This window comes from Salvelinus alpinus, chromosome 4 (assembly GCF_045679555.1).
Source record: "Salvelinus alpinus chromosome 4, SLU_Salpinus.1, whole genome shotgun sequence".
NCBI lineage: Eukaryota > Metazoa > Chordata > Actinopteri > Salmoniformes > Salmonidae > Salvelinus > Salvelinus alpinus.
Genome location: NC_092089.1, coordinates 46,932,329 through 46,954,462, shown reverse-complemented (window position 1 = coordinate 46,954,462; position 22,134 = coordinate 46,932,329). Strand labels below are relative to the sequence as shown.

Here is a 22,134-nt window from a genome sequence, read left to right as displayed (position 1 = left end):
TGTGAACATGTGCCAGACACGTCTGTGGTTCGCTAGATATCCCTAGGCTCTTTCCACTCCTATCAGCACACTGTAAACTAATCTATAGAGATCCTTCAGTTCCTCCAGCAGCTCCATGCGATGGCTGGGATATCCAGACCCTGCAGTCTCTGTCTGCCCTTGAACAGTAATAGCATTAATACAACAGAAAACAGCACACTGTAGAATGTTAATGAATGTTCATACGGTCTGTCATTGAATCTGACACCAAATACCATAAACGATTTGACGTGGTTTATTCAGAAGGTTTCAGGAATGAACAGAAAAGCAAAACCGGTATTTAAAAAAAAAAAGAAAAAAAGAAAATCTCTCCGTCGGTAAAAATGGTTAACAGTTATAAATACAATAACTGTCACAGCACTGAAGTTTGTGAATTACTTTTTGTACCAGTGTGGGCCCAGTTAAAACACTGGTGGTGAGATCCAGAGGTGGTGGGGGGTGGCTAAAGTTGACCAGGAGCAACGCTGTTTCCGCACTGTGGAGAATGAACAAAATACAAACTAGAAGCAACTGGTGGGGAAAAGCAGGTAAAGACGGATGGACGCGAGGAAGAGTATCTCTTTCCTCACCATCCATCACCTTTGTTGACTGATTTGTAGCAAAGAGGCACAGTCATATATGAAACTGTATTCATGAATAGGGTGCTAGTTTGTTACCAGGACGGGTTGAGAAGCTATTATTACTTTGTACACCTTACTCAATCCTCTCACGTAGAATGGTGAAATGATCCCAAAACGTAGGCCTAACGAGTTACTCTCTCCATGGTTCCTTCCCAAAGCGGTTGCTGGCTGTGTAAGACTCGACTGCCACCCTTTGGACCACATACTGAGGTTTAAAGTCTCTATCCGTCCCTCGTCTCGACAAAGGAACTCTCCAGTGGGAAAGTGTAAAGGACACCACAATTTCACATCTGTGCAGACAAATAAAATAGTTATGTTTCATGGACGAGCCATTTCCTTTACAAAATAAATCTTATTTCTCAAGAATACAATAATAAAATGAAGCACGTTGCAAAAAAAGTAACAGAACTCCATATATACATATACTATTTTGGCAAGTTCATTATTGTAAACAGCTCTCACCTCCCTTTTCTTCTCTCCATTGTTCCTGTTTCCTACTACATTCACAGCTCTAATTTCTGGTTGGTCAGAAACCCGTAAATTGTGCTTAAGAAATCCTCGGACCGTTCAGAGCGGCTCTCCTAGGGTCAGACCCTGGGGTCTGCCTGTAAATAAGTGCACTCTCTCTACAGTAGGTCACTGCTTTAAGACTGTCCCGTGGCTGCAAGTTGACTTGACCCTCCTAGTTGACCTGCAACATCTTGCTGTTGGACGTTGGAGGTGGGCAGGAGGGGTTAAGGGCTTTTTGTGTGGTACCTGGTTAATCAAAGGGAGGTTTGAGTGAGATTGGGGTGGGAATGGAATGGTTGTATACGGCACTGGAATAAGAATAGTTTTGTGTGGCAACGGCACTAGAACAGGTATACTGTAGTCAGGTTTGTGTGGGACTGCGGTAAGGAGGTTTATGTATGCCACTAGGGTAGGGCAAGGGGCTTGGTGGTATGAAGGGTTTAGGGCGTAAGCCTTCAGTTGTCCTCCTCAGAGAGCTCGTCCTCCCCCGTGGCTTTCTCAGGGATGGCATCCAGGCTGCGTGGTCGGGTCCTGGACTCGGAGCCTGCCGTGCTCCCTGATGGCCCGTCCTTACTGAGGTTACAGGTGAGTGCGGCATAGTGGATCTGCTTCAGGTTCTCCTGGACCTCACTCTTTGCGTGCTTCAGCAGGTCCGCCTGGCCCTGGAGGGGAGGCAGGGACATGACAGGAATGGCAATATAGAGACAATGGAGCATGTATCAACAACTTGAATCTCCAGTTTAAACAGAAAGACAAAGGGTGAAACCAATTGTACCTTCAAAAAGGTCACGAAGCGAGAGAGTAGTGTGGTACTGTTTAATCTTAGTTGTATGCGGTCAGACATTGGAGTCCTACATCTCCCCAATGCCCACGGAGCGTAACCGCTGCTTCTGTGTATAATGAATTATGCAGCGTAGCCAAACACTCACCAGGCACAAACTCCATTTCCCGGGGACGGATGTATAAATGATGAGCCCAAACGCTCATGAGGTGAGCATGCAATTAACGCATGCAAATATCACAAATAAATATGCGGAAGGTCATTCCTCGATAATTACCCCTTGCATTGACACAGGGATTAAATGAACGGCATGAAGACAAATACATCAGACAGTGTGTGCAATCTAACTAGCTCAGACATAGGCTCTTATTCCACCGCGCTGCAGCTGAAAAACAAATGTCAATTTAAACCTAGCTACCTTATGTCCCTTCTGTAAACAAACTCTCAAAAAACATCGTTTTTTCCTTATTTAGTGAAGCTCAACTGCACTGTGGAATCATAATCTCTGAAGTGTTCGCTCTGAAGTTGTTTCTTGAATTTAAATTCACTGCTTATGTCTGTCCTCAAAACAAACATTAAGAAACCTCTTACATGTAACTAATTGTAATCAAAAATGTAATCTACGTAATCCCCAAAAGTAATTATTTCTCATGAGATAAACAATAACTAGTAATGCTGCATACTCCAAGGTTAAACTCTCACTTTTCTAGTAAAAATAGTTGTAAATTGCAGAGGTGTAGTCACTATTGAGGACACAAGCTTAATTACACAGATCATATTTTGATTATTTCCTACTCAACAAAACTGTATGTATAAGGCTTGAAATTACATTTTTTCAAATCCATTAAGATTTCACCTTCCTTATAACTGTAAAATACATATTTGTATATTTAGTGTTAGAGAAAATGTGCAAAGTTTCTAAAGGTCTCTATCAAAACGTCGGTCCCATCACTTTGAACATCTCTCAGAGCTCTAGCTTGGCTTCCTGAACTCGTTAGGAACTCGCCTTTCATCTCATTTTAATATTCTCCATCTACGACAAACAAAGTCTTTTTTGTTAATCTATTAATTATTTTAGAAATATTACATAAGTATTCAGACCCTTTACTCAGTACTTTCTTGAAGCACCTTTGGCAGCAACTACAGCCGAGTCTTCTTGGGTATGACGCTACAAGCTTGGCACACCTGTATTTGGGAGTTTCCCCCATTCTCTGCAGATCCTCTCAAGCTCTGTCAGGTTGGATGGGAAGCGTTGCTGCACAGCTATTTTCAGGTCACTCCAGAGATGTTAGATTGGCTTCAAGTCAGGGCTCTGGCTGGGGCACTCAAGGACATTCAGAGACTTGTCCCCGAAGCCACTCATGCGTTGTCTTGGCTGTGTGCTTAGGGTTGTTGTCCTGTTGGAAGGTGAACCTTCGCCCCAGTCAGAGCTCTGGAGAAGGTTTTCGTTAAGGATCTCTGTACTTTGCTCCGTTCATCTTTGCCTCGATCCTGACTAGTCTCCCAGTCCTTGTCGCTGAAAAACACCCACACAGCATTATGCTGCCACCACACTTCACCGTAGGGATGGTGCCAGGTTTCCTTCGGACGTGACCCTTGGCATTCAAGCCAAAGAGTTCAATCTTGGTTTCATCAGACCATTGAATCTTGTTTCTCATGGTCTGAGAGTCTTTAAGGGCCTTTTGGCAAACTCCAGGTGGGCTGTCATGTGCCTTTTATTGAGGAGTGGCTTCCGTCTGGCCACTCTACCATAAAGGCCTGATTGGTGGAGTGCTGCAGAGATGGTTGTCCTTCTGGAAGGTTCTCCCATCTCCACAGACGAACTCTAGAGCTCTGTCAGAGTGACCATCAGGTTCTTGGTCACCTCCCTGACCAAGGCCCTTCCCTGATTGCTCAGTTTAGCCGGGCGGTTCCTTCCGGCTCAGTTTGGCCGGGTGGTTGGTGGTTCCAAACTTCTTCCATTTAAGAATGATGGAGGCCACTGTGTTTTTGGGGACCTTCAATGCTGCAGAAATCGTTCAGTACCCTTCCCCAGATCTGTGCCGACACAATCCCGTATCGGAGCTCCACGGACAATTCCTTCGATCTCATGGCTTGGTTTTTGCTCTGGCCTGCTCTGTCAACTGTGGGACCTTATATAGACAGGTGTGTCTTTCCAAATCATGTCCAATCAATTGAATTTACCACAAGTGGACTCCAATCAAGGTGTAGAAACATCTCAAGGATGATGAATGGAAACAGGATGCACCTGAGCTCAATTATGAGTCTCATTGCAAAGAGCCTGTATTCTTACAAAAATAAGGCATTTGTTTTTTGTTATTAATGCATTTTCAAAACATTTCTAAAAACCTGTTTTCGCTTTGTCATTAAAGGGGTATTGTGTGTAAATTGCTGACAAATGTGAAAAAAGTCAAGGGGTCTGAATACTTTCCGAGGGCACTATAGGCTTCAGACAGGAGTTGATACAGTCGGAAGAGCGAATTAAATGGTAGGAGGGACATCCCTGCTGCAAGTGGTGTCAGATTTCACATCCTGCTTCATACAGGCAGAAGAGACATACTCCTGTGTCTGAGAATCAGGGCTACCACTCAATGCAAGCCATTTTGATCTACGGTGTCCACAGACCGATTTATACGTGACGGTTTTAAACGGTTTATTGGTAGCTAAAATAGATTAAACAAAAGCTAAAAACTGTCACAAAAAACAGATTGCAAAAACAAATTACTCAAACTAGGTGGTTATTATCCTTACCTTGAGGATGGTTATGTTCCAGGTGAAGCTCTCCACAGCCTTGGCCAGCTTCCTGCCCTTCAGGCCCTCCTTTACCGCCATGTCATGGAGGTTCTCATGGAACTCCATCGCTGGGGAGAGAGGGGTCAGGGGACACATGAGTTTTATGCTCTGTATTCACACACATTTGTCACAGAGGCTAGCATTGACGTACAATGCTCAATGCATTTATATGCTAGGTTTGCATGAAATGCCAATTGGGGTTAGGCAAGTGTCAGCACTATGGGAAAAGTCTTAAGTTAAGGCCTTCACACATTTGGTTTCATTCTTGACGTGTGAGACAATGATAAAACACCAACACACTTTAGATGATCATACGTTAAGTATTCATTTCGGATTCAACCATCTGTCTCTTTGTCAGTTTTGTATGTTTGTCTCTCAGTGTACATACAGTACTAGAACTACCTGGTTCAGTTTTTGTTTTCATTGTCTATAGAAATTACACCAGCCTGAAAACAGCTGCCCAGCAGACAACATGAGGAAGGAAGCAAAGCTGGTGAGGTCAAAATGGAGAGAGACGTCTTCTCTTGAGGGCATGAGAGAAAGAGAGAGCAAGACTAGCATGGGCAGGGCAGACACGACATCCCCTCACTGTGGATTAGCATCAAGGCGCTGAGCAGAGGAGGGACTTGTCTCCCGAGGAGCTCCCTTCCTCCTCTCCTTCCCCTCTTTCCTCCTCCTCCTCTCGGACTGCGTGCTGCTCTCCGTTAGGATACACAGACGAACATTGCCGTGTGTTTGATTTGAGTCACGTTGCAGTGGAGTCCACAACATCAGAGCAACAGCTGAGGGTCTGGCCGTTAAGGTGCTCGGTAACGGGAGCTTGGTATACTACTAATAGTTTCACCAGACTCAGCTGATAGCAGACACACACACATACAAACACACGCTGAAACGGTCGGACTGAGCATGCTCAGATCTATCGCGGCGCTCTATCAGCTCTGGGTCGGTTCCCAGCCCCGTTGGCATTGTTTCCATGGCAACACCAAACACCATACATGTGAGATATACAGTGGGGTGGGTGTGGGTTGGGGATTGGATGGATGGATGGATGGATGGATGTTGAGGAGATTCTGAGGTCTGTGATATTGGAACTCCAGCAGTTAGCACATAGCTGACCTAGATGAAGAGTCGAGACAGAAAATAGCCAAAGAAATGTTCACAAATTAGGCCCTGGTTGAGGCTAGTATTGTATTCTCTTACAGAGAATGCGTAGGGCATAGACTTTTTTTTGTTGGACCATACACAGTCCTAATAATCTGTTCCTCGCAGCAATTTTGAATTTGTGCACTGTGAAACATTTGAATGATTACGGAATGATTATCCCCACCCTCAGGTGCTGTGCTGCTGTAACTACAGTCACTACTGTTGTACTCATGAAGCATGACTGTGCTGGAAAGACACACACACACACACACCAACTCTCAGCAGGGGTTGCTTAGCAACGCAGTGTAGAGTTGGGGGGGCGGGGGACTAATTCTGTCATTCTGAGCAAACCCTTTCAAACTCAATTCTCTTCAAGCTTATGTTCGCTGACAGAGACTGTATAGAGCCACCAAAAGGTTCTCAGTCACCTTTGACAGTCCATAACCGAGCAGCAGGTAGGAAAAGGGTTTGCCGTGGCCAATAACAATACAACAGGGATTAGCTTCTTTAGATGGTGTAATCTTCTCCCTCGTCTGCTTGGAGCTCAATAACTCAGCATAATGAACTTGGACCAGAGTGTCCAGTCATAGGAAATATTAATGAAACCGTTTCCCCAAACCTGTATTGTAGCCTAGGCTACAATGTTTACTAGGTTTATTAATAATGGATTTAATTGCAAAAGCAACACATTGATTGAGTGTCCCCAATCCTCCTGAATAGATGATACATTTGACCCAGTAGAATAATCACCTACTGCATTTACTGGCCATTACTGTAATGGGGTTTTCCCATTCATCTTATGTTCCACATTTTCCCTTTAGATTGTTTTTTTTAGGCAGTTTGTAAAAGTTAATGTTGTAAGCATTACTCTGTCCAGACTAGGTGTATTTTGAGGTTCAGCTATTGAATTGTCCCAGATGTTATTTGGTACCTGTGTGAGTGTCGAGTATTGTATTTGATCTGTGCGCTTTAGACAGTAAGTCTAAAGGTGCGGCAGGATAGTCTAGTGGTTAGAGCGTTGGGCTAGTAACCGAAAGGTTGCAAGTTCGAATCCCCGAGCTGACAAGGTACAAATCTGTCGTTCTGCCCCTGAACAAGGCAGTTAAAACCCACTAGGCCATCATTGAAAATAAGAATTTATTCTTAACTGACTTGCCTAGTTAAATAAAGGTAAAATAAGTACTGAGCTTTGTTTATTGTTACCCAGAGGGTCTTTTGAGGCGGTTTGCTCTCTGAGCAGTTATGATGGATTACTCCGAACTCCAGTAGCTTTTTGCTGGAATGTTCTGCTCACTGTCCGGAGGGAATACAGTTTGTATTGACCCATTTTCCACTCACACTCACATCTGACAATACGTATCAATGAAATTACCACATCTGCTGTGTCCTATTTTGCAAAATGTCAGTGGTTGAATCCAGCCCAGTAGATTTGATATGGTGCCTGGTAGTGACCAGAAGGCTTGGGCAGCTAATGTGGAAGCCCATGTTTAACTTGTTTAGTTGTCTTGTGTGCCCATATTAACTAATGAAATAATACAAATGCATATGAAGCATTTCCTAGCTTCAGTAGCCTATCGTTTTGGCTCAACTGAGTGGCCTAGTTAGGTACATTTTAGGGATGGGAATTTGAAAGAATCTCTGTGTTTGAGTACTCAATGGAAATAATGGAGTACTCACATGTTAGCGTGAAACGGGGCTGAAGGCAAAAAAGTTTGCGCTATGCTGGTTGTTCTGATACAGAACTGAAAACCAAACTTAACACATTTTTCACTGCACTTGACATACTTCAAAGAATACACACACCTTACCCGAGTTTGAAATTGTCAGTGCTTATAAATGTAACCAACTACATAGTTGCATTTGTGAATTTCGAGTACTTGTATTCGAGTAATTAGTAAACAAATGCAAACTTTAAATCGAGTACTGTGTACGTGTGCCCATCCCTAGTTACTTTTAGGTTCATTTTTCATAGACATTTCAAAAGATTAGAGGCAAATAGCCATACATTGAAAAAGTGTGATGGTTTCATAGCAACTTTGAAGAGGAATGTTCCAGACTATAGACACAATATACTGTAATACTACAGATCTAGCAAACACCAAAAAGTGAACCATCTGAGCACAATTCCATATCACCCTGCTGCCTAGAGACAGAGTTGTTTTTGTTGTCTCTTTCAGCACCATTCCTTTAGGCAGTTCACATCTTAACTCTCAGACTACCAATGGCTAATGTCTCGGGCAGCAGCTTGAAGGCAGGTCCTGTAGGTGTTGTGATGAATACTAAGAAGAGGAGACGACGGCGAGAAGCCATTGATTTGCGACGCACACCTCAGTTAAAAAGACACACTCCTCTGCCCCCTTGATGAGCCAAGACAATAGACTATGAATATTTTATATGTCATCCATCTGGAAACCAATAAATCCCAGCCCCCGGAACGACGGCCCGATTGTTCTTCACTCGGCGCTCCAAGCAAGTTACTCCATGATAAATGAAACATCTACAATGCTTAGATGGGAAACATTGCTGAAATACGCTGCATTAGATTAAAGACGTCTAAATGATTGAATATGATTTTATTTGTACTGTAGTAAATCTACAGGTCAATTTTATGCTGCTTTTAAAGCACACAATTTGGTTTTGCAGAGTTTGAACCACTAGAGCTCTTTCTGGAAAAATCCACCTTGTTGAGTTCCCCTCATAAATGGGGGATGGAAGAGAGAGTGAACATTCTGACAGCTTCTCAAGCCAAGACTCTCCCACCTTGGAGCGAGGGGTGGGATCTCTGCCAGCGTGTTCCATTGATGAGCTGCCAATCACACTATCAAGGCTCCAAGATCCTCCCGATCCCCCACGTCTCAGAGCAGACTGGATTAACACTGCCCCTGCCCAAGTCAAGTCAACACATTATGCAGGGCCAGAAGGCTATTCTCACCAAAGGAGTGGGATAAACAGTGCTAAGAGCACAGATATAATAAAATTGCAAGAGCACACAAGCTGCAATATATCAAAGTGCAAACGCAGAATTCTCCTAACAATGAGATCAATTATTTTCCGATCAATTGCCCAGACAAAAAAATTTAAAACTATGTTCATCCATTCTGGTAAATGAGTCCCGTTCATTTGTTATAAATGGGATTGATCTCATTCTGCACGTCTTGTAGCGGTGCGGTTCCTGGAGGAAACCAGGCATAAAGAGACCGCAGCCGCCTGCCAGTCTTTGATGTTGTTCTGTTCAGAACCTGGGTGTTTACCACCTCAGCTGCAACCCTCCTAATTAGAGGAGCAGCGAGGCCGACGCCGTGAGAATCATCAAAAACCAGGCACATCCAAAGCAGCGTTTCAAAGCAGCCGGGTCACAGAAATGAGCATGAATCAAATGTTAATAACTCTTATGTAACAGGGCCGGCATAATCAGTCCATCTTTTTTGTTAACTGCCGCTCTCCATGGCATACTTCAGAGAGGGGGGATGATTGTATATGAAAGGAAGATCTGAGGGACAGTGGATCTTTGCAGAGAAATGGGCTTTTCATGCTAAACGTCGCTCTTTATTCAGCTCTATCCCTCTCAAGCGTTGGGCCAGTAACCGGAAGGTTGCTGGATCCAATCCCCCAAGCTGACAAGGTACAAATCTGTCATTCTGCCCCTGAGCAAGGCAGTTAACCCACTGTTCCCAGGGTGCCGAAGACGTGGATGTCGATTAAGGCAGACGCCTGCACCTCTCTGATTCAGTTAAATGCGGAAGACACATTTCAGTTGAATACATTCAGTTCGACAACTGACTAGGTATCCCCTTTCCCTTTCTTACCTGCTTTCTGGGTTAGCAGTATTCGGTCGTAGACTCCCTCAGAGTTCTCCAGCAGAGTCTTGCTGGTCTGGATCATCTGTCAGGAGAGGAGAAAACACAGTCCATTTGAACCTCTTTATTCCCTTTACAGCAGCCAAGCATCCTGTGGTGGTGAGCAATCTTCATTTTGCGGAGTATGTATCCAGTGCGGGGGAGAAAGAAGCCTAGGCCCTTATTACAGAGATAGAAGGGCCAAGTAGCGGGAGTTGTGCTGAGGCACGGTAAAAACAGAGGGAGGGGAGTGGATCAGAGCATGTTATTGAAAGTTGCAAGACAACTAGGGTATTACAGTAATTGCATATTACCGTTATAAAAGTCCTGTTTCAGAGTTGGTCTGAAAACATGTGATTTAAAGAGTAGGTTATTATTGTTTATTACAGCAATCTGTTGTAAATAGGAGAGGCTTAGTTCAGAGGCGTAACGCAGCCTTATCTGTGGCATTACAGCTGGGTAGCGGACCGCTAAATTTAGCTCCCTGCCTTAATTAAGTGCACACACTTCTGACCTCAATGACTGTGTTGAAATTGTCATGGTGGCTCTGATCACAGATAAGAGGCCCATTTGCACTTCTAATGCCTGACGAAAAAATAAACACCCCAAAATACATCCCTGGTACATCGGGGGTATTTCGGGAGGTTAATGATGCGTGTGTTTACTGTCATGGATCCTGGTAAATACCCACTGCACGACCCAGGAGGCGTAGACACGGGTACGACCATCTGGCTCTTTCTCCTTTCTTACCGTCTCTCGGAGTGCAATTAATATGATCATCTGAAGGAAATGATGTATCATCTAAAATTAGAATAGGTTTCTTAATGCGATTCTGGGGCGAGATGACACAGTTACGGCAGCCTTCCGTTTCAATTAGTGCCACGGGTGCTGGGCTTTATGTTCGCTGCTCTGGCGTAATTGACTTGTACATTCCCTCAGTGACTTAAGAGCACTGCAAGGTCACATAATAAAAGCAGGCGGTCTTGTTCTATTGCCAAGGCAGACCGGGCGGGGGGCTTGGGGTGGGGAGCGTGGGCAGCTGTTTCAGCAGAGCTCCAGTTGCCAAGTCAATCTCTGACGGTCGGCCGGTGACCCAACAATATGGCCCCCCCGAGATCGATCCCTGTTGCTGTGCCAGTTTTCCAGCCAGTGAGAAAGAGGAGAGTACCTACTTAGGAGCATTGAGAGCGATGTGACAGGAGCTGAGGGGATCAGCAGCACTGTGACTGTGTGTCTGTGACAGCCTGTCCATGGTGGACTGCTGGGCTGGGTGTTCCACTTCAGGCAGTGAAAAGGGAGATGAAGGTTTCAAACAGACTCCAGCCCTCTATTACCTAATATCCCCACTTGGGTGTAAAGCAATTAGAAAATGTTCTTTGGTGATACATCATTTGAAAATTAGGAGTGACTTACAAAATTATTTGAAAGCACTGACAATTAATAATATGGCCTATATATTTATTGAGGTGGGCATCAAACCTAGTTTTGCGAGGGCAACCCAGAGCATTCCTACAGTCTGTGATGAGTGTAACACGTCGTGACTAAGCTGAGGGAGGCGGGCGGGGTGTGTGAGGGAGGAGGGGGGGCTGTTTGTGACAGTCCACAGCTGCAGTAACAGGGCTGGAGGCTGTCAGGCACACTGATTACTTTACTAATGGGTGAAGAAATTACAGCCTTGGTGACAGACAACGCAACATGGGGAGGTATTTATAGTGGATTGAGAGGTAAGCAGCTGAACTGAACGCTGGCTTTGCTCGCTAAATACTAGCGATGGTGATTTGTGTATTTTGTGGTGCTACTGGGAGTGTTTTACAAGGCTTCAAAATGGTAATGGTTATCATAAACAAACTACTACTTTGTAACACATTGGTACTTCCCTACATTTTTTCTAGAAAAATCTACAACACGAAGAACATCACATTAATTTAAGATTAATTCAATTTCTGCAGAGGAGCACTTTGAAGATACTGGAAGAGTCCACATTTACTTTTAATCTGCAAACAAAACCAGACAAACCCATAATAGAATAGTTTATATCTACAGTTGAAGTCCGAAGTTTACATACACCTTAGCCAAATACATTTAAACTCAGTCAGTTAGGATCACCATTTTATTTTAAGAAGGTGAAATGTCAGAATAATAGGAGAGAGAATGATTTATTACAGCTTTTATTTCTTTCATCACATTCCCAGTGGGTCAGAAGTTTACATACACTCAATTAGTATTTGGTAGCATTGCCTTTAAATTGTGTAACTTGGGTCAAACGTTTCAGGAAGCCTTCCACAAGCTTTCCACATAAGTTGGGTGAATTTTGGCCCATTCCTCCTGACAGAGCTGGTGTAACGGAGTCAGGTTTGTAGACCTCCTTGCTCGCACATGCTTTTTCAGTTCTGCCCATAAATGTTCTATAGGATTCAGGTCAGGGCTTTGTGATGGCCATTTTGCCACAACTTTGCTTGGTGTCCTTGTCCATTTGGAAGACCCATTTGCGACCAAGATTTAACTTCCTGACTGAAGTCTTGAGATGTTGCTTCACTATATCCACATCATTTCCCTCCTCATGATGCCATCTATTTTGTGAAGTGCACCAGTACCTACTGCAGAAAAGCACCCCCACAACATGATGCTGCCACGCCCGTGCTTCACAGTTGGGATGGTGTTCTTCGGCTTCCAAGCCTGAGCGGTATGTCGGCTGCGCGGTCCCATGGTGTTTATACTTGCGTACTACTGTTTGTACAGATGAACGTGGTACCTTCAGGCGTTTGGAAATAGCTCCCAAGGATGAACCAGACTTGTGGATGTCTACAATATTTTTCTGAGGTCTTGGCTGATTTATTTAGATTTTCCATGATGTCAAGCAAAGAGGCACTGAGTTAAGGTAGGCCTTGAAATGCATTCACAGGTACACCTCCAATTGGCTCAAATTATGTCAATTAGGCTAATTGACATAATTTAGGCTATCAGAAGCTTCTAAAGCCATGGCATCCTTTTCTGTAATTTTCCAAGCTGTTTAAAGGCACAGTCAAATTAGTGCATGTAAACTTCTGACCCACTGGTCAGAAGTTTCTGTGAGAAATACAGGCAAGGGGCGTGTCAGCATAATTGTATTTATTCCTTTTGGAGCAGAATGTCCTTTTAAAATGTCACCCAAACTGAGCTTCTCAGTCCTTCTACATAAAATGTATCCGGGGGGACGACGACACACGACTGGATCTTCGTTCTCTTCACATTTTCATCAAATTTCCTGAGGACACACGAGTCATTGTCTAACGCTTAACTCATGATCCAAACTTCACTGACGCCTGTCCATGACTCTCAATGAGTGAGACACTTTTGAGTAAAATTACACAAGACTCATTTGTTCTCAGGTTAGTTAGCACATTACCTTCATGCTCTGTGTGGAGGTTCTAAAGTCAAGAGAAAGACATTATGAATACATTAGGTAAATGACATGCTATGCTAATGGTGTACTAATGCAGTCTGTAGCCTTTGAACTGTGTTTCTACAGTGGATAATAAGCTTCACCAATACTTCTCCAGGATTTATGCTTTGTGCTCAGCAAACATGTCTGACACAGAAAACAGCTGGTGTCAAATAGAAATATCAAAAGTAAGTAATATTTTAAAGCGTATTCAATACATATTCAGAGCAAATAGGCTACAGATTTGAGAATGAAATATCAGATGTTCCTAGAGTGTTTTTCCATGGCCACATTGGATAATCTAGCAGAGCTTTCAAGTTGTTGTTAACTTGCGTTCTGTATTGTAGCATATACAGTGGGGAGAACAAGTATTTGATACACTGCCGATTTTGAAGGTTTTCCTACTTCCAAAGCATGTAGACGTCTGTAATTTTTATCATAGGTACACTTCAACTGTGAGAGACGGAATCTAAAACAAAAATCCAGGAAATCACATTGTATGATTTTTAAGTAATTAAATTGCATTTTATTGCGTGACATAAGTATTTGATCACCTACCAACCAGTAAGAATTCCGGCTCTCACAGACCTGTTAGTTTTTCTTTTAGAAGCCCTCCTGTTCTCCACTCATTACCTGTATTAACTGCACCTGTTTGAACTTGTTACCTGTATAAAAGACACCTGTACACACACTCAATCAAACAGACTCCAATCTCTCCACAATGGCCAAGACCAGAGAGCTGTGTAAGGACATCAGGGATAAAATTGTAGACCTGCACAAGGCTGGGATGGGCTACAGGACAATAGGCAAGCAGCTTGGTGAGAAGGCAACAACTGTTGGCGCAATTATTAGAAAATGGAAGATGTTCAAGATGACGGTCAATCACCCTCGGTCTGGGGCTCCATGCAAGATCTCACCTCGTGGGGCATCAATGATCATAAGGAAGGTGAGGGATCAGCCCAGAACTACACGGCAGGACCTGGTCAATGACCTGAAGAGAGCTGGGACCACAGTCTCAAAGAAAACCATTAGTAACACACTACGCTGTCATGGATTGAAATCCTGCAGCGCACGCAAGGTCCCCCTGCTCAAGCCAGCGCATGTCCAGGCCCGTCTGAAGTTTGCCAATGACCATCTGGATGATCCAGAGGAGGAATGGGAGAAGGTCATGTGGTCTGATGAGACAAAAATAGAGCTTTTTGGTCTAAACTCCACTCGCCGTGTTTGGAGGAAGAAGAAGGTTGAGTACAACCCCAAGAACACCCTCCCAACCGTGAAGCATGGAGGTGGAAACATAATTCTTTGGGGATGCTTTTCTGCAAAGGGGACAGGACGACTGCACCGTATTGAGGGGAGGATGGATGGGGCCATGTATCGCGAGATCTTGGCCAAAAACCTCCTTCCCTCAGTAAGAGCATTGAAGATGGGTCGTGGCTGGATCTTCCAGCATGACAACGACCCGAAACACACAGCCAGGGCAACTAAGGAGTGGCTCCGTAAGAAGCATCTCAAGGTCCTGGAGTGGCCTAGCCAGTCTCCAGACCTGAACCCAATAGAAAATCTTTGGAGGGAGCTGAACGTCCGTATTGCCCACCGACAGCCCCGAAACCTGAAGGATCTGGAGAAGGTATGTATGGAGGAGTGGGCCAAAATCCCTGCTGCAGTGTGGACAAACCTGGTCAATAACTACAGGAAACGTATGATCTTTGTAATTGCAAACAAAGGTTTCTGTACCAAATATTAAGTTCTGCTTTTCTGATGTATCAAATACTTATGTCATGCAATAAAATGCAAATTAATTACTTAAAAATCATACAATGTGATTTTCTGGATTTTTGTTTTAGATTCCGTCTCTCACAGTTGAAGTGTACCTATGATAAAAATTACAGACCTCTACATGCTTTGTAAGTAGGAAAACCTTCAAAATCGGCAGTGTATCAAATACTTGTTCTCCCCACTGTACATTAGATAAGTAATAAAATATTCAAAATGGGGACGATGGGCATTCTATAACACTCTTGTATTATTAAGGTACATTGATTACGGTGAGGTGTAAGGCGTAATAGGTCTGTATTGAAATAGCCTCAATGACGCATTATAAACTGGGTGTTCAGCCCTGAATGCTGATTGGCTGACAGCCGTGGTATTTGAGACCATATACCATGGGTATGACAAAACACGTATTTTTACTGCTCTAATTACATTGGTAACCAGTTTATAATAGCAATAAGGCACCTCTGGGGTTTGTGGTATATGGCCAATATACCACGGCCAATGGCTGTATCCAGGCACTCTGCGATGCGTCGTGCATAAGAACAGCCCTTAGCCGTGGTATATTGGCCATATATAATTAAGGCCCGAGGAGGTGTGGTATAACTTCAGTCCTTTGTCAACATTGATTAAATTACTTGTTTTAATCAACTCTCCCCTGCCCTATTACCTAACCCTCTTAACCCCATGTTACCATTCAAATCCCACTAACCCCTCTTGACTTGATTAGAATCAAACTAATGTTCTAGGTGTTTTGAGGTTGTTTTTACAATCAGCACATTAGTGGTGGTCTTAATGAGAAAGGCTTTTATTAAGATTCAAATATGCAGTAAGATCCCGGCTTTCAAGTCCTGGTCCTAAAAAAGAATGTCCTCGATCAACTAACCTTATAAAACAAAGGAAATGTAAAAAAAACATGATACTGTTCAAACAAAAGTCCTCCTGTACTCACCATGTCATAGGTGGCGACCACCTTCTTCAGGACATCTGGTAGCTGGCCCTGGGGCTCCATGGTGGGGTACTGGTCCTTGAGGTTGAACACCAGGAGGGGGTTGTTGTCAGCCCCTGTCAGCCGGGAGGACAGGGCCAGGATGCACTGCTTCAGGTTGGCCACCGCCGAGAGGCCACATAGTTCCTTGAAGGGCACTATGGCATTCTGCAAAGGAACATGAAAGCTTGGGTTGGTGTCCTGATGATGAACTAAAGACTAAGCATGTTGTTGTATTGAAGACAAAGAACACTGGACAAAGTGGAAGATGAAAGCTTGAGTTGGTTTCTATAATGGACAAGATGCAGCATATTGTACTGCAGACTAGGGATGTGACAAATTAAACAATTTTGTTAAAACAATAAGAAAATTGTATCAAATTCCATGTGAATTCACAATACAGGTGCGCTGCTGCCAGCAACGGTTTGGGAGTCCCTTTCAGATGGTTAAGCATGGCACCTGTACTGCCATTAATGTACCTCAATTCAACCTCGCAATGTTTGCATTTCCTTCTCAAAGTATTGCCATACAAGACTTTGCTGCTGTCGCTTGCCTTACTCTGCCATTTTTCCAACTGTTAACGACAATGACGTAGTGGTGGAAAGTAGACTTCAAAATAATTGATTCCTCGACTCACATTTCTGAGTGTCAAGATTCGATTCCGCTAGGAATTGACTCCTAAGATTTTGGCTTTTTAGAACGGAGGAGACTGTGTTTTCGGGAAGTACGGCAACTAATCAAACACTTGCATCTTTCAGAGCGAGCTAGTGAGGGATGGAGAGAGAGAGGGGAGGGGCATAGTATAGGCAGGTCGACCAACAGGCAGACAGTCAGAACCGTGCACCAGGCCTAGGCTATCTATCGGCAATCAAAAGCTCTATCTCGCAATTTCTTGGCCTGCAATGTCTCGCAACTTCAGTAAAGCAGGGCCGATCATCAATGAATAAGCTAGGATATAGATGAGAGAGATGCAACACGTCACTCTCACACAGTATCGGCACACATGCATGGGTTCGCTTCACACCGTTTACTTTCTGGATCTACATAAAAATAAATATTTTTCGGTTAGGGATCCCAATTTCTTTAACATTTAAACTTTCACACCCCTATTGCAGACAAAACAGTATTAGCCTCAAGGATATTAGGGCATGAATGACAAGTGAATTATTACGGTTCAGAGTTCCTGTTTGTTTTCATTTCAGTTTGGTTTGTTTTAGTCATTTAAGATAAAGCTCACTGCCGTGACAGTTCACTTGATTAATTATCTCATTCAGTTGGTTCATTTAATTCATTATGACTGAAGATCAGTGATTAGATGATTCCTAATGTTTTCAATTATCTAACATAGAAAATAACAACTGAGCTATGTTAAGTTACCTAACTTAATGTGGCCTATGTAGTTACTAATTAACAGGCTAGAAGCAGAAGTACAAGTACAGAGAAACACCCTGTGATAGGAAGTAGTTAAGAGTACTTGTTACCTTCGAGGACTTTTGTTGGTTTTTGTTAGTCATTCGATAACACACACACACACGAAATCCGAACCTTCCTGTGAAAGGCCCAATTTAAACAGCGTGTAAACAACCCGGAGGACAAACAGTTCACAGAGAGAACGCCCAAGATGTGTTAGTATCAGGGCCAGTGGCCTGTTATCACATAATGACTGCAATGTAAACAGAGCGACCAAAATAAACCTAATACACAATGCATGATGCACCACAAAAGACCAACCACAGAGTGGGGGAACAATCGATTATGCGACTTCCTTCTGACACATTGCTCAGTATTGCTTCAGTGGTAAAAAGATGGTGAAGATCAAAAAATACCAGCTGTTTGAAGTAGGCTAGCTCATGGGGGGCCTAGTGGGAAGCTAGTGAGCACACAGGAATGCACAAAAGCAGATGGATAGTCTGAACAGGCAAATTGTCATGTGGGTACTGGGTAACAATAGCCTACTGTTCATCTTTTGGTCGATATCTTTCCGCTATGTCCTGTTTCAACCAATAAAATATTGATCATTGCGCCTAACAGCACTGAGTGCAAATTTGAAGTAAAACACCATATCGTTTTTTTGCTCTTTTAAAAATAGGTGACGTACTAGACTCGTTTCCACTCCAATTCAACATAATTTGTGGTAATCTGTCCTTTAGACTGCATACAGTAATCTCCTTCTAGAATTATTACTGACAAGCACATAAGCGCCACAGTGCAGTATTACATAACACGTTTTCCATTTTATATATTAGAAGGTATGCTCATAAGCCACTACCTGGATATCTGAATATCAGCCCCAGGCCTCAGTGCTCCAGTGGGGATGTCACCAGACTGCCTCTGAGCTTCGAAGTCTCCTTGAGTCTGTCTCGACTGTTGTGCAATACACATGGATTAGATCAAATCTGATTAAATCAAGCTTGGTGGTTTTGTTTTCTCTTGCCAAAAGGGGCTGTCTTTTTAGATGCTACACAGCCTTTGTAGTAAATCTTGCTGTGATCCCCACTTGACTCTAGGGGTCAGTGTTCATATTCTAACAAAAACGTTCCCATGTAGGCGGATGAGTAAATAAACTTGATTCAAACGGCTCATCCACGACTTTATTAAAGCATGCACATTCCTCCCAAAATATGACATAATGTAGGCTAGCCTGGCCAATATAAACTGGGCATAAATTGATGTTTTACAAGTCAATCCTTATGGATGGATCGAAATGTACAGAATGGTTACCCAGGCCTACCTGTTTGACAGACTAAATTAGGCTATAGGCTGTGGCTGCTATAACCATTTGTGTGGTATTAAAAAAGATTATGTAGAATTGCATGACATTATACTAAAAAGTACTTTTTTCCCCTCGGACCTGCAAATACAATAATAGATTCACGCAATGATTTTACTATGAAGGAGAACTTTCTATCCCTACTGTTGTCCATGGTGTCTGCCAACCCATAACCTTCTGGCTCGCAGCCCTGTGCGCTATAAAGAATTCCTGCGTTGCCCTGTAATGCTCTGGTCTCTCCAAGACATGAGGGTAAACGGTAGGCATGTTCTCTGCTATCCACTTTGTTTTAATTATTATTTTGGTTATAGGGGATGGTCACTTTAAAAAAAGAAATTGAACGTTCAGTGAGGGATTAGGTAAAATATATTTTGCTTAAGGGAGGGCCATCCAGTTTCATTTCAGAGGAGGTCCGATTTTCTCCATGTAACCCTTATTACAAATAATGTTCACTCCCTTACCTGCATGTTTTCTCTGAGGTCGGTGGCTTCCCTCAGTGGCAGTATGGCTGTCTTGAAGATGTCGTCCACAGCCTTGATGACCAGCACCCTCATGGTGGCGTACTCCCGACTTCTCTTGCCCTTACGCACAGACAGTCCCCTCTTGTGAGGCTTGCCCCCGCCCCTTCGGTTGGTGATGGCCACATGGACAAACAGCCAGGCGTGGGGAAGGACTTCCCCCGTTAGCGATTGTAACGGTGTGTGCCGGAATCCCGGCTGGAGACACTCGAAGGGGATTGTGTACTGGCCGATGAACTCATCGCCAATGTAGTCATCATCAAGCACCACGAAGCGCACCATGGCCAGCTCAGGTAGGTTTATCTGAAACTCAAAGCTTTCGTCAAACAGTGGGTTCTCCCCATTCTGATTGACAGTTTTAGTCCTTTGCTCTGCACAATCAGCAGGGATGCCATGGATCTCCACATAGACGTAAGGGTCAACAACATCTCCTTTGGCGCCTGAGCCTTTGGGTTTGGGGAAGTTTTGTCCACTTATGATCTTTATGTGCAAGAGCTGAGGAGACACACCAGGCACTGAGTCTTTAGTGTTGGCACTGAAATATGACACCTGCTCCCTCATTATGGCTGGTCGCAACACATAACCACAGTTCCCATTCTGACGGAACCAGCCAATGTTTAGGTCCATCATCAGGCCGGGGGTCTGGTAGTTCATTGCTACGATCTGGCAACCACACTTCCAGAAGTCCTGAGGGTTCATGTTACTGGAGTCAATCCGCATTGGGCTGGGGTAGACTCTCGCCAATAATTTCTTGTTGTAGTTAACAAAGTCGCCTGGGAATTCACTGGCACAGCGACTGGCAAAAACCTCATTGAACGAGCAAAGTTCCCAGTGCCTCTGGCTTTGGAAAGCTGTTGGGAAGTCTTTGAACGCAATCGATTTACACAACGTTACCAGGTCAGAGAGGTCCTTGGACAGCTGGAACTTTTTCAGTGGGATGCTCTGTTGTTCGTTGGCTTCAATGTTCATTCTTTGGGACATCTCAGCCCCCTCATCCTCATCAGTCACTTCGCCCTCCGAGCTAATGCAGATCGTGCCCAGCTTCTTCCCCTTCAGCAGGATTTTACACTTGAGGTCAAAGGGCGAGGGCAGGTAGCTGTCCTCAGATGACGGTGGATCCATGTGAATCTTATCACCAAGAATCTTTTTCAAGTGCTGAAACATGACCCTCTGCTGCTTTAAGGAGCAGTGGTTTTCCAGACACAATATCACAGGAAAGTCAGATGCAACAAAGGCATATTTGTTGATGACGTCACAAACACTGCGGAAGACTATCTGCGAGGTCATTGTGTGGCCAGTGTAAATGACAGGCTCATTATCTGGTCCATCCCAGACATCTAGTTCTACGCTACGACAGCCCATCTTGAGGGCCCGGATGTAGCCTGTAACGTCAGAGGGGCCTCTGAACTGATCCTCGATCAGGTATGTGTTGTGGGAAGCGTTGATGTAATAGTGGGACAAGGGCTGGTTCATGTCCTGACACACTGTTTTTTGTTCAGGGTCAAAGATGTGGCACTCTGGCGACATGAGATAATTGGTAAACCCATCAAGGGAGAGCCAGCCCTTGAGCTGCCCCTCTTTGGAAGGTTCATAGCTCTGAATGACCTCCAGACTGGTGTCTTCACTTACTTGTGCCATACCCTGCTCAGCCTCCAGAAACATAGTTAAGTCCTTGGTATCTAGAAATTCCTTGTTGCTAGAGAACTGGACAAGAAGGAAATACATTTCTGGTCTTGTGCAAAGGTCATGAAAGACTTCAATGAACTCCTCCTTAGTCACACTACATCCCACCTTATCTTTAGATTTGTGAAACTCCTTGAACTTGAGTTCAATCTTCATATTTTTGAGACCAGGGTTTAGGTTTTTAATTAGCTGAACAGCAGCACATAGACTGATGTGCTTGCTGTTGTTGGCATCAGCCTCCTCAAAGAGGTCACCGAGCCAGGAGGAGCGCATGTTGTTCTGGTTGCTTTCAATCATATTCAAGGTGTGTTTCCCATAGGATATCAGGTATCTAAGCCCGGTCACCCATATGTTGGCCATATCGGCAGAGTTTGCAACCAAGTCCAAAGACTCATAATTCTCCCCATAGATGATTGAGAAGGCACAGTCCTCTGATATCTGATCATATATTCCGTTGGTCCTAAAAGTTTCTGTGTTTCTCCCTGTCCGCACCTCTTTGATGGACTTGACATCAATTTTGGCTTTCTCTGACTCTTTTTTGGAGGGTTCCCACCTTAGAGACTGCATGTCGGCGTCCAGGAGGAAGTAGCGGTGGTAAACGCGGGAGTTGGAGCGGACCTTCTTCAGTTCAGAGCCGTCCACCATGGCGTTGATGCAGTCGCTCGCACTGCTGATCTTCTTCTCAGTGGGCATGCTGCTGAACGAAACCGTCTTCTTCCTCTCTTTGCGCTGCCTCGAGCCATCCTAAGGAAGAGAAAAGCAAAAACCTGATCTGTAAACCAGTAGAACATAAGTATATCACTTTAAATTTAGAGGTAAAAAGAGGAGCTGAATACTCTTTCAATCACTTCTCTGAGCAGGAAGCAAAATATTTGATTTGAGATATACTATAGGCCAACTGAAAACGTGGGAGTGGGGGTATGACTAAGCATTGGCGCATGTGTCTGGATATTGAAATGGGTTGATTATTTCACTGCCATGTGCGAAATCTATTTAACTCCTTAGCATTCCTTGATGATTGGAGCTGGCTAATGTCAGTGTTTGACCTCTAACTGCATTATCGTGAGCATTGCTTTTCAGAGCGAAAACTATTTACTAGATCTCTATAAAACAGTATTTTACCGCTCAGGCTTAACCACTGAGGAACTATGTATTCATTAATTAAGCACAGTTTCAGATGACCAAAAAAAACACTGATATAATTTCTTAAAATAGCCATGAGGAGCTTTGTGAAGTATAAAACATAATGTTCAAATATTGGG

The 22,134-nt window shown here is 43.8% G+C and overlaps 1 protein-coding gene across 4 annotated transcripts in view; it reads right to left on the bottom strand.

The window, feature by feature from the left end:
- Positions 1 to 258: 258 nt before the first annotated feature.
- LOC139573761 (inactive phospholipase C-like protein 2) overlaps positions 259 to 22,134 on the bottom strand; it is a 62,707-nt gene continuing 40,831 nt past the window's right edge. For 3 of the 4 annotated variants that reach the window (XM_071397579.1, XM_071397581.1, XM_071397578.1), the window contains 5 exons: positions 19,133 to 21,616; positions 15,866 to 16,069; positions 9,693 to 9,768; positions 4,702 to 4,811; positions 259 to 1,831 (listed from right to left, as the gene is read on the bottom strand). In XM_071397579.1, the coding sequence (XP_071253680.1) occupies positions 1,625 to 1,831; positions 4,702 to 4,811; positions 9,693 to 9,768; positions 15,866 to 16,069; positions 19,133 to 21,616 (3,081 nt within the window). In that variant the 3' untranslated portion in view covers positions 259 to 1,624. The remainder of the gene's footprint in view (positions 1,832 to 4,701; positions 4,812 to 9,692; positions 9,769 to 15,865; positions 16,070 to 19,132; positions 21,617 to 22,134) is intronic. The other variant, XR_011674652.1, reaches the window with a different exon arrangement.